This window comes from Ovis aries, chromosome 8 (assembly GCF_016772045.2).
Source record: "Ovis aries strain OAR_USU_Benz2616 breed Rambouillet chromosome 8, ARS-UI_Ramb_v3.0, whole genome shotgun sequence".
NCBI classification, from domain to species: domain Eukaryota; kingdom Metazoa; phylum Chordata; class Mammalia; order Artiodactyla; family Bovidae; genus Ovis; species Ovis aries.
Genome location: NC_056061.1, coordinates 15,216,971 through 15,229,116, shown reverse-complemented (window position 1 = coordinate 15,229,116; position 12,146 = coordinate 15,216,971). Strand labels below are relative to the sequence as shown.

General features: G+C 35.5%; 1 protein-coding gene across 50 annotated transcripts in view; it reads right to left on the bottom strand.

Moving 5' to 3' along the window:
• The window catches only part of TRDN (triadin), a 406,058-nt gene that overhangs the window by 124,682 nt on the left and 269,230 nt on the right, over positions 1 to 12,146 (bottom strand). For all 50 annotated transcript variants that reach the window (XM_060419417.1, XM_060419418.1, XM_060419419.1 and 47 more), the window contains 4 exons: positions 5,960 to 5,989; positions 5,245 to 5,262; positions 2,100 to 2,132; positions 1,952 to 1,978 (listed from right to left, as the gene is read on the bottom strand). In XM_060419417.1, coding sequence (XP_060275400.1) covers positions 1,952 to 1,978; positions 2,100 to 2,132; positions 5,245 to 5,262; positions 5,960 to 5,989 — 108 coding nt within the window. The remainder of the gene's footprint in view (positions 1 to 1,951; positions 1,979 to 2,099; positions 2,133 to 5,244; positions 5,263 to 5,959; positions 5,990 to 12,146) is intronic.

Sequence of the window (12,146 nt, the reverse complement as noted above, 5' to 3'; positions counted from 1 at the left end):
TATCTTCTCCCAACACAGAATGCTCATTCATGACTCAGTCATTTTGTTTTCCATTTTAAATTATATAAGAATCTGATTGATTTTATATATAAGCCAATGCAGTTTCCTTAAAGTCTACAAAATGGAATGAAAAGAAGAAAGTGAATCAATAAATTACCCAATAGTTGCAAGAAAAAGATTTCAAGAAATTTAAATTGCTACATTTTGTCAAATATTGGATAGTAATGTTTAGCTATTAAAACTCTTAAAACTGATTATACCTATCATCATTCTTCATGTCTCTCCATGTTTATATTTCTCTGATGTATGCTCTAATTCAACTTTCTGCATACATACACAAGTAAGAATATATGTTATGGCCAAATGGTGGGAACATTACCCTGGAATACCTAATGTGGTGAAAGTGAGATTAGTACATATTATAAATTATTTGAGTTATTCATGTTTATGTTTTTTCAAAAATATGTTATCATATTTGATATTTTTTTTCATCCAATCAAACATTATCAAGTGCCCAAAATGTTCCTGACATTATAATAGGCACTGTGGGGATAAAGATATAAAAAACGATCCCTCATCTTATAATTTCTATTTAAACTGGGAAATAGAAAAGGTAATATGATCATAAAAGTATGTTAAGTGTTTTTATGTGGAAAATAAAATGATGCCATGGGACCTAGTTGGAGAATCTAATGAACCTAAATGATTTGGGTTTGCTGAGGAAGTTTTACAAACCTGAACGAAGAATAAGAAATGTGGTTTTGAATCTGACTTGCTGTGGTTTGTGATGGGGTAGAAGTAATTTAGCTAGATTAGCTCAGTTATTTACATAATATCGCTATTTTTATTTTGTGCATGTGTGCTAAGTCACTTCATTCGGGTCCAACTTGGCAACCCTATGGGCTGCAGCTAGCTAGGCTCCTCTGTCCATAGAATTTTCCAGGTAAGAATACTAGAGTGGGTTGTTGTACCTTCCTCCAAGGTTTTTTCCCAGCCCAAGGATCAAACCTGAGTCTCCTACATCTCCTGCATTGGCAGGCAGGTTCTTACCACTAGTGCCACCTGGGAAACCCAATTTTTATTTTAATTTTATTGCTAATGTAAATGCTATTTCCATTTAAATATATTATGATGGGAGGAGTGACTAATGGACATTATATGAGGCTATGACTGACTACCTACACACATACACACACAGATCATTAAAGTTCTTTGATCAGGAAATACATTTGTTTTCATTTGAAACAACAGATAGGGCAAGTTAAATGCCCGGAAACTTTAAGAAAATAGTTTGATATCTACAGGTACTGAATTCTTAGTTTTTGTTTGTTTGTATGTGTGTTTTTCTGCTTGTCTGATTCTCAATTTGTTTTTTTCCCCCATTCAAATGTAAATAGATTGAAGACATAATCTACTTCTCTCACTGAAACTCCCCTGAGTACTCAAGATGTGTCAATAAAGAACATTTTGAATAGATAGAGAATATTTGCGAGAATTAAATATTTCATGTATAAAAACAAAGCAATATCAGATGCATTTACAGGAAGGGTTTTGCTTTTATTTTTGTTTTTTACACTAGACTATAACAGGGCTTCTCACACACTGCATTGACAAATCCACTGGGGATGTTAGGAAGTTGGAGATTCTGATTCAGTGCGTCTGGCATGGGACCAGAGATTCTGCATCTCTAACAAACTCTCAGGAGACCCTTACAATGGCTGGTTCACAGAATACACATTGAGTAGCAAGAATGTAACATATTACTTGGCTTCCATTTTCTTACATGGCCTTGACATTAACTCTATGTCCAGAGCTTGGAAAAATGACATCTCATAAGATGGAAGGATTTCCTGCCCTTTCCCCCATCTTGGTCCTTACCCCGTCTGAGGCTGCAGCATTAATAAATCCTGGACATCAGATAGAAAGACCCTGCAGCCCCAGTTTGACTCACCTGACTGTTCCTTCTTTGGTGACTTTGCTGAATCAAACAAGAAAAGAAAAACAAAATTAACATTCCATGCTATTTGATGGCATTTCAGTATTAAATTACAAATTAATATCTCAAAATTAAGAGGATGGAGGAATTTAAAAACATTTACCTGGTTCCATGTGTTTTTCTTTCTTTTCCTGTTCTGAAATATATTATTTTTGTTATTATTATTATTATTCCAATTTTATTTTCCAACTTAATTGTTCTAACACAAAGAAACATACATGTAGTAGTGTAGTATTGCACCAATAATAGCTGCCAGCAATCAAGATATTCTGAATATGAGAGGAATTAAAATTTTTCATGGATAAGAATCTAGAAAGATATCATAAGGTCTACAAAGGATGGAAAAAGTTTAAATTTTCTTACTGACTAGATCAATATGAAATAAATTCGGGATAAAAAGTAAGCAATAAGGATAATTATTGCAGTTGCTTTAAAATAATCCTCAGATAAGGATGAACAGATTTCTTCTGAACTTTTTATTATAAGGTGATATTTTCTTGTATTGAAAAGATATTTGTTTAGCTAAGACAAAGGCTTTGCTGAGGCAGATTTAAGACACTAAAAATAGACTAAGAATTTTCAGGAATAAGCACAACACACTTCCCTTGATTTTAGGACAAATGCTTCTTACAGAGTCTTTTTCAGACAGTGTTTCTTTTTAAGAACCCACTTTTGCCAGAATCATATGAGACAAAGCATTATTCTGGCCTCAAGATTAAGCTGACATTCATATTAAAATAAGCACTAATTTTGTATGAAGTGCTATTATCTACGTTTCTATTCTTATTTTGCCTTGACGAGCTTGTCAAGTTAATTTAAATGATTGTCAAATGCTTTAACATAGACACATTAATATCTGAGTTTTTAAAGAAAAACTGAGATTTCTTTAAGTTTTACTTGGTGCATATATTTTTGAGACTAGAAGATGTTTATGCTGAAAGAGTTCTTAGAACTTTATTTTAGAAACATAGAGTGTCATCGAACCTCCTAAGGCCATCCCATTAGTCTCTCAGGTATACAGTTTTGTTTACCAGGCTTGCAGTTTTGAGGGTATAATGATTGATTTAGCCACTCCCAAGATAGCAGGCAGACAACAAAACAAATAAAACGGACAGCTTGACCAAGTGTTACAAGTCAAAAGGAAGAAGCACAGGTGACTTAGTTAAAATTAACAACACCATTAAGAACATTACCAAAAATTGTCTGGAAAACATGGAGTCATTAAATGCATTGCTTAACTTAATACTGAGCTGAATGTCAATGTATGGCAAGACCAATACAGTATGGTAAAGTTAAAATAAAATAAAATAAAATAAAATAATTTGCATTTTTCTAAAAAAAGAAATTTCTAAAGTGACAATCAAAAAATACTGGAAGCAGATTTGGGTATGCATAAAAATCGATTACAAGCTTATCTGTGAGATTTCAAAGTTAAAATAAGGGTCTTCCAATCATATCAGAATATTCTGTAAGCAGAAAAACTTTTGTGTTAATTTGGGATGATATGCAAGAAAAGGCTGTCGAACATTTATTATATGGGATAAGTCAAGATGTAATTATTGAATTGTCTTAATAAATACAAATTAAATTACCCTTATATCTACAGAGACTGTGAAATCATATTTAAAATTGAATTTAAAATTTTTTTTACTTTTTATTTTGAAAACAATATAGATCATTAGAACTGACAAAACAATACACAGGAAGGTCCCATGTACACTTCCCCCATTTCCTCTAACATGATTGGTATTAAACTGAAAAACAAAACAAATAAATAACTAACAAGTTGTGGTTACAGCAAAATAAGAATATAGGATTAGAGAAGTATAACTGAATAAAGTAATCCTGAAGTAAAAAAATAAGTTACCAAATCCAGTAAATTCAATGATATGACAATAAGAACAACAAAAGCAGGTCCAGATGATAAACTAGAGCAAATAAATTAATTTATTTAGAGGAAAACTCTTTTTTCCTGTCCTTATTACTGTCCAAGTCACAGCCCACAGAACTTCCCAAGGAGGGAGACAGTTGGGATGCTAAACAAATGTCTGGGAAGCCATGTTTATTTATCAATACTGTGATGATTATCAAGGAGTTGCAGTGTCTGTGGGAACTTTTAAATCATATAGATTGTAATCAAGTGAGTTCCTCAAGGTTACATAAATATGTTACTTAATACCATTTTTCAAATCTTCAGTTGGCCTCCATTTCCCTGCTGGTGAAGTGGTGTATAGAGTGTTTTCTATATCAGTGTGCCACTGCCCATCAGATGCTGTGCCCACACAGAAATCAAGGACTGAAGGATCACAAACTCCTCTGCAGATAGACTGCTCCCCCTGGCTGAGCTGTGGTACAATTTCATGATTCTCTTCACAGGACTTTCTAGAGCACTTTTATGATATGAGGAGTCTCAATGCTCTACGTTTAGCCAGACCAAAGTGAACATAAATCTTTTTTTTTTAATTGGTATATATTTTAAAACATGTTTTTAATTTCTCCTAGAATTTTTAAAGTGCTACATACGGGGAAATTGATGGCTTTTAATGGCTAATTGAACAGGGTTAAATTGCTAATTTTTGTTTCTGTTTGCTCAACATATCCCATATCTTTAGAGAAGAGTATACATTTGCAAAAGACACAACCTCAAAGTATCAAGCTTTACTGAAGTGTCGGCAAGCAAGCTTTAATAATATGTATTAAAGCAACACTGGGTGCTGCCTAAGTTATGCATCCCAAACAAAGCAATTTCACAGAGCTCATAGTGCTTGTAGGGAAAAAGAATCATTTTATGAACAAAATGTCACATACCATGTGAACATACCAAAATATTTATGGATTACAAGAAGAAAGAAAGCAGAAAAGAGACTGTAAATCTAGCCTGAAAAAGAATTTTTCTTCCATTTCCTAAATACAGAACTAATCAGATTTCAAAGACTACATTTACACTAACATAATATAATACACTTTCAGTTAATGGAACAAAGTTATGTTTTTTGGTGATGACTGTGGATATTATTTGATGATTGCATGAATTTGAACAGGACTCAAAGGAATTAGAGTGCCATGCTTTTCAGTTCACTCTGACCATCCCCTTCCCAGGTTGTATATTCTTTCATTCTGACAAAAATAGAGTTCCCATGCATAAAACATAGAAAAGGAAGATTCAAAACCACAAGTTTAAGAATAGCAGCAAGCCAATAGTTGTAGTAAATAGAAAAAATATATATACTTTGCATGCATTTCCTTACTTTTTCCCTTGGCTAGTTCTGTTGAAAAAAAAAGATAAATAGAAAACCATTGCTCATGAAATTGTCAAAGATAAAATATACTCCCCCAACACACTGATTTGATTTTAATTTTTAAAATCCCTCCCCCCATTCTCTTCCCTTAAATTTCACAGTAAGTGTTGACCTGAGGTATTGCTGACTATTATAGGTGTTTCCATAAGTTGACTGTAAAGCATTATTTGACAGTGGATCTAAGATGATACTGTTTAATCATTTAAAATAATTATATATTGTAGTCTTTTTAAATACATGTGAACATATAAACACTCTGTACACATAAATACATACAAACAAATACAGAAGACATAGGTATACTTGCCACATAGTTTATGATTATTCAGTTTCATTAATCCTGGTATATCCAAGATTAATTAAACTTATGCTTTCTAGCAAAATAAATGCTTGATACTGAACATTGGTCAATGTCTTGTCCAGAAAACATTTCTTTGAAAATAATTAATAAGAAAAGTAAACATATGCAATATTTATTTATACTACTGCCAAATAGTTTTCATAGAATTATTGTCAGTAAAGACTTAACTCTTTTTCTTTCTCAATATTTCTCTCTCTCTTTTTAATCTCATATATATATTTTTCCTTCATGGGAATCCTTTAAAAAGGAATTCTGCTTGGGATTCATTAAACATAGGACACAAAAAGGAAATATTTCCAATACCTTCTGTAGGTGTTTTTGTTTTCCTGGAATCTGAAAACAAATATAAATTATTGATAAAGCAGATAAGAAAAATCAACAATTGACAAGTACACATCAAAATGTTCATACACTCTGCCATCATTTTCAATGAAATGGATTGATTGCATGATGTATTTCTAGAACATGGGTTTAAAGAGAAATTATTGTGTTTTTGAGAGAAGGGTTATTAGGTTAAGGTAGGAAGTGAGAAACTAGAAAGTTTAGATGTATAAAATATAGAAAAATACGAAGGAAGATATTCATACCTAATTTGCAAAGAAAGTACATTGTATCTATCAAAGCTAATGACCTTTTAGTAAACAGTCAAATTGAGTAGATATACTATTTCAGCAGAGATGGTCTGGAATCCCTGAATTTAGTTGGCAATTTCTTCATTTGTTTGTGACATTGTACAGGAGACAGGGATCAAGACCATCCCCATGGAAAAGAAATGCAAAGAAGCAAAATGGCTGTCTGAGGAGGCCTTACAAATAGCTGTGAAAAGAAGAGAAGTGAAAAGTAAAGGAGAAAAGGAAAGATAAAAGCATCTGAATGCAGAGTTCCAAAGAACAGCAGGAGATAAGAAAGCCTTCTTCAGCGATCAGTGCAAAGAACTAGAGGAAAACAACAGAATGGGAAAGACGAGAGATCTCTTCAAGAAAACTAGAGATACCAAGGGAACATTTCATGCAAAGATGGGCTTGATAAAGGACAGAAATGATAAGGACCTAACAGAAGCAGAAGATATTAAGAAGAGGTGACAAGAATACACAGAAACTGTACAAAAAAGATCTTCACGACCAAGATAGTCACGATGGTGTGATCACTCACCTAGAGCCAGACATCCTGGAATGTGAAGTCAAGTGGGCCTTAGAAAGCATTACTACAAACAAAGCTAATGGAGGTGATGGAATTTCAGTTGAGCTATTTCAAATCTTGAAAGATTATGCTATGAAAGTGCTGCACTCAATATGCCAGCAAATGTGGAAAACTCAGCAGTGGCCACAGGACTAGAAAAGGTCAGTTTTCATACCAATCCCAAAGAAAGGCAATGGCAAAGAATGCTCAAACTACCGCACAATTGCACCCATCTCACACGCTAGTAAAGTAATGCTCAAAATTCTCCAAGCCAGGCTTCAGCAATATGTAAACCATGAACTCCCTGATGTTCAAGCTGGTTTTAGAAAAGGCAGAGGAACCAGAGATCAAATTGCCAACATCCGCTGGATCATCGAAAAAGCAAGAGCGTTCCAGAAAAACATCTATTTCTGCTTTATTGACTGTGCCAAAGCCTTTGACTGTGTGGATCACAATCAACTGTGGAAAATTCTAAAAGAGATGGGAATACCAGACACCTTGACCTGCCTCTTGAGAAATCTGTATGCAGGTCAGGAAGCAACAGTTAGAACTGGACGTGGAACAACAGACTGGTTCCAAACAGGAAAAGGAGTATGTCAAGGTTGTACATTGTCTCCCTGCTTATTTAACTTCTATGCAGAGTCCATCATGGGAAACGCTGGACTGGAAGAAGCACAAACTGGAATCAAGATTGCCGGGAGAAATATCAATAACCTCAGATATGCAGATGACACCACCCTTATGGCAGAAAGTGAAGAGGAATTAAAAAGCCTCTTGATGAAAGTGAAAGAGGAGAGTAAAAAAGTTGGCTTAAAGCTCAACATTCAGAAAATGAAGGTCATGGCATCTGGTCCCATCACTTCATGGGAAATAGATGGGGAAACAGTGGAAACAGTATCAGACTTTATTTTTGGGGCTCCAAAATCACTGCAGATGGTGATTGTAGCCATGAAATTAAAAGACGCTTACTCCTTGGAAGAACAGTTATGACAAACCTAGATAGCATATTCAAAAGCAGAGAGATTACTTTGCCAACAAAGGTCCATCTGGTTAAGGCTATGGTTTTTCCAGTAGTCATGTATGGATGTGAGAGTTGGACTGTGAAGAAGGCTGAGCACGAAAGAATTGATGCTTTTGAACTGTGGTGTTGGAGAAGACTCTTGAGAGTCCCATGGACTGCAAGATATCTAACCAGTCCATTCTGAAGGAGATCAGCCCTAGGATTTCTTTGGAAGGAATGATGCTGAAGCTGAAACTCCAGTACTTTGGCCACCTCATGCGAAGAGTTGACTCATTGGAAAAGACTCTGATGCTGGGAGGAACTGGGGGCAGGAGGAGAAGGGGACAACAGAGGATGAGATGGCTGGATGGCATCACTGACTCAACGGACGTGCGTTTGAGTGAATTCCCTGAATTGGTGATGGACAGGGAGACCTGGCGTGCTGCAATCATGGGGTCGCAAAGAGTCAGACATGACTGAGCAACTGAACTGAACTGATAGCAATCCAGGTGAAATGCACAGTACTCTCCTTCAATTGATATATCTCCAATACAAACATGAAATGACTCTTATTATATTGAAAAGAAACAGATGATGGCTCATGGGTTACCGATGAACATAAAATCTACTTAGTAATTGCTATGTAGTAATGTGCATTCAGTGATCAAAAGTCATCTCTTTAATTTTTAATCTTTTGGGTATTCAGCCTATATCTGAGAAATTTATATTTCCAGTATTTATACCATGAATCTATCTGTTCCTATCACTTGAAATTAAAAACAAGTTTTTAAAAACATGTTTATCTTAGGATTGTGTTCAGTCGCTAAGTCATTTCCAACTATTGCAACACCATAGACAGTAGCCCATCAGGCTCCTCTATCCATGGGTTTCTCCAGAAAAGAATACTGGAGTGGGTGGCCAATTCCTTCTATATATTTTAGGATGGAGGCACATTTCTTTTTTCTTGGCGAGGGGATAGAGGCACCTTAACTTAAATTTTTGTTTAGAATTTTTTGTTCTATTTTCTTTCTTTTATCTCTTCTGTAACTTAGTTTTGGAATGTTCTGAATATTACTGAAAATAGAATAATAATAATGAATGATGAATTAGCACTTGCAAAAGATAGGTAAACTGTTCTCTGGCTGACAATTATTTTGCTTAGAACCTACAGCAACAGATGTTCACTAACATTTTGGCGAGTTAATGGATTTGTGTGCTTTTTGGTGACATAGACAGATTTTGATTATATTTACAAATGGACCTAAAATGTTTGAAGATGACAGTGAGTAGAAGACTGTTCACAAAAGGCAGTTAGATGGTCAACTGAATTGTTTTATGAGAAAATGATAATCAGCAACAGAAATAGTGTGGTGAAAATAATAACCTAATTCCATAGAAATAGAAAGATGAAAACACATTTTAGGAGAGCAACTTGGGGAAAAAAATCTAGAAAGTGATTAAAATGAGCATGGTTTCTGAAGCAATAATTTCACTTATAGATTTCCAAGAAGAAAAATGCAAACCTATCTCATGGAAAGATGCTTTGTTTCTGACATTGTTTTATACCTCTAAATAATGGGAATATTAATCAGTACCCTCCATGCTGCTGCTGCTGCTGCTGCTAAGTCGCTTCAGTCGTCTGACTCATTGCGACCCCGTAGACGGCAGCCCACCAGGCTCCCTCGTCCCTGGGATTCTCCAGGCAAGAATGCTGGAGTGGGTTGCCATTTCCTTCTCCAGTGCATGAAAGTGAAAATGAAAGTGAAGTCGCTCAGTCGTGTCTGACTCAGCGACCCCATGGACTGCAGCCTAGCAGGCTTCTCAGTCCACAGGATTTTCCAGGCAAGAGTAGTGGAGTGGGGTGCCATTGTCTTCTCTGAGTACCCTCCATAGAGTAGGACGATGGTTCAGGGGATTTATAGCATATACACGTAATTGAAAACTACAGTCATTAAAATGATGTTTTGCAACTTCTTTCTGAATTTCTATTTTTCTGTGAGAGGGTTATATTTCACGTATAAGAGGGGAAAAAACCCCCTTATTTTTAAGCAATATATCCTTGAAACTATACACTTATTTATTGAGTAAATATTTATTAAACACCACTGTGCTTAGCATCATTAGTAAAAAAAAACTTTTGACTAAATTTTTCTTAATACCTGCCACCTCACCCTCAAAAAACAATCTTTTCCTTGCTACTCAGTTTCTCACCAGGAAGTTAATGAAGTGGGTGAAATCTGTGATCTAAAACAAATGTGCCCTGCAAGCAATTTCTCATTCATTTCCTTCGTGAGTAAATACCCTAGTTAGGTAAGCAGGTAATTCAAATACTAGAAAAATATTACATAAACAACTCCATACAAGAGTGCAATAAATGCTATTTGTCATTTTACTTGTATATTTAGCTATAATGTCACTTCTATTTGCAGGCATATATTCTCATATTACATGGGCTGAAAGTGTGAAGTGAGCAGTTCAATGGCCCACACAAGTTATTAATTAGTTTGGCCGTAGTATACTGGGATAGGATTTATCCCTGAGAGGTCCTGTGATTCTCATTGATCCATCTTTTGAGCCCAGAGTACAGCCTAATGCAAACCACAGAAAGATTATGGTGAGCACATGTCATTCAGAACTGCAACTGCTGATGAAGCTGGGGAAGAAAGGCGAAACAGACAAAGGATAAAACGGGCTTATCAGAATTGGGTTATTTTCAGTCCCTTTGTTTTTAAACTAGATGCTGGCACGGGGCAGGGCTGAAAAGCTTAATACAATATGGGTAAGTCTAGAATTCCCGTTGTTTTTAATCTACTGTTCTTTTCTCTGGTAGTAAGGATAGATAAAATATTGTGTGTGCTAAGTCACTTCACTCGTGTCCAACTCTTTCAACCCTATGGGCTGTGAGGCCTGCCAGCCTCCTCTGTCCATGGACTTCTCCAGGCAAGAATACAGGAGTGAGATGCCATGCCCTCCTCCAGGGCATCTTCCCGACCCAGGAATCTAACCCACATGTCTTATGTCTTCTGCATTGGGAGGCGGGTTATTTACCACCAGTGTCACCTGGGAAGCCCCAATAAAATATTGTATTAGATGTCAATTGTTCTGTAATAAAGGAAAGAAAAGGATATGAACTCCAGGGTCAGGTAATGTGTATCACTTGTTAAAACAGAGAAAATATTTCACAAAGTAGAAATGTAAAAAATAACAAGTCATGTTATTTTTGATCTAACTGGATCAGTCTAACTGATTGATCTAATCAAGTTGGTCTTTAAAAAATTCAATATATTTGCTGTGAGAACTGGGAGCTATAGTGAAATGTACTTAAAATGTTATCATAATTACAAGTCTTTTGGCTAGCAGTCAACAGAACAGCAGATTTATATAAGTAAATACCTGAGCAACCAAAAATACAATGCTTGAAACTGGAAGATCACATACTGACCCTGAAGAGCCATTAGTACCAGGCCTCAATACTCATGTTATTAAACTTCATTATGCTCTCTCAGCATCCTGCTGAGATGGCTTAAAATATTATAAAGACTTACTTGCTGAATATATCTCCCTATAGTCCATCTGCCCAATAATCTGAACAACAATCTTCTATTAAGAACATACAGGCCCATAGCAGCTGTGATTTAAAAGCAGTGATGTATCTGCAATCTGTCCATCACTCACTCAACTTTAGCTGTGTATCAGGTATGCTCTATTATATCCATAATGATGCCAGAGAATAATGAAATACCAATTGGGATTGAAGGGAAAATTTAACTCTCTGATAGGCTAATAAACCACGTAATGAAGTATACCATTTGTGAGTGTGTATGTTTGGAACTTGCCAATTGACATCCTTATTCAATTACAATATCAGAGACTTTGCATTGTTTTTCAGCATGACTCCTCTTCTAATTTCAATGATGAAGTCCTAGAACTTAGGACTAATTCTCACATGTGTTCGACTCTATTAAGTCTTGCCCTAATTACAGTAAACAATAAATCTTATCTGGGTAGTTCTCAATGCAGTTGTATCCTTCAGAACATAACCTGAGTTGAAACAGGTTTTCCAGCCCCTAGAATTTCATCAATGAAGCTGATGTTAGATAAATGAGATCTATCTAGATCTGCTAGTGCAACTCAAGTAGCAGCTAGAGACAATATACGCTGAAGACAAAATTATTAATGTGTGTGTGATCAGTCATGTCCAAATCTGTGATCACATCAGGCTCCTCTGTCCAGGGAATTTTCCTGGCAAGAATATTGGAGCAGGTTGCCATTTTCTACTCCAGGGGATCTTTCTGACCTGGGGATCAAACT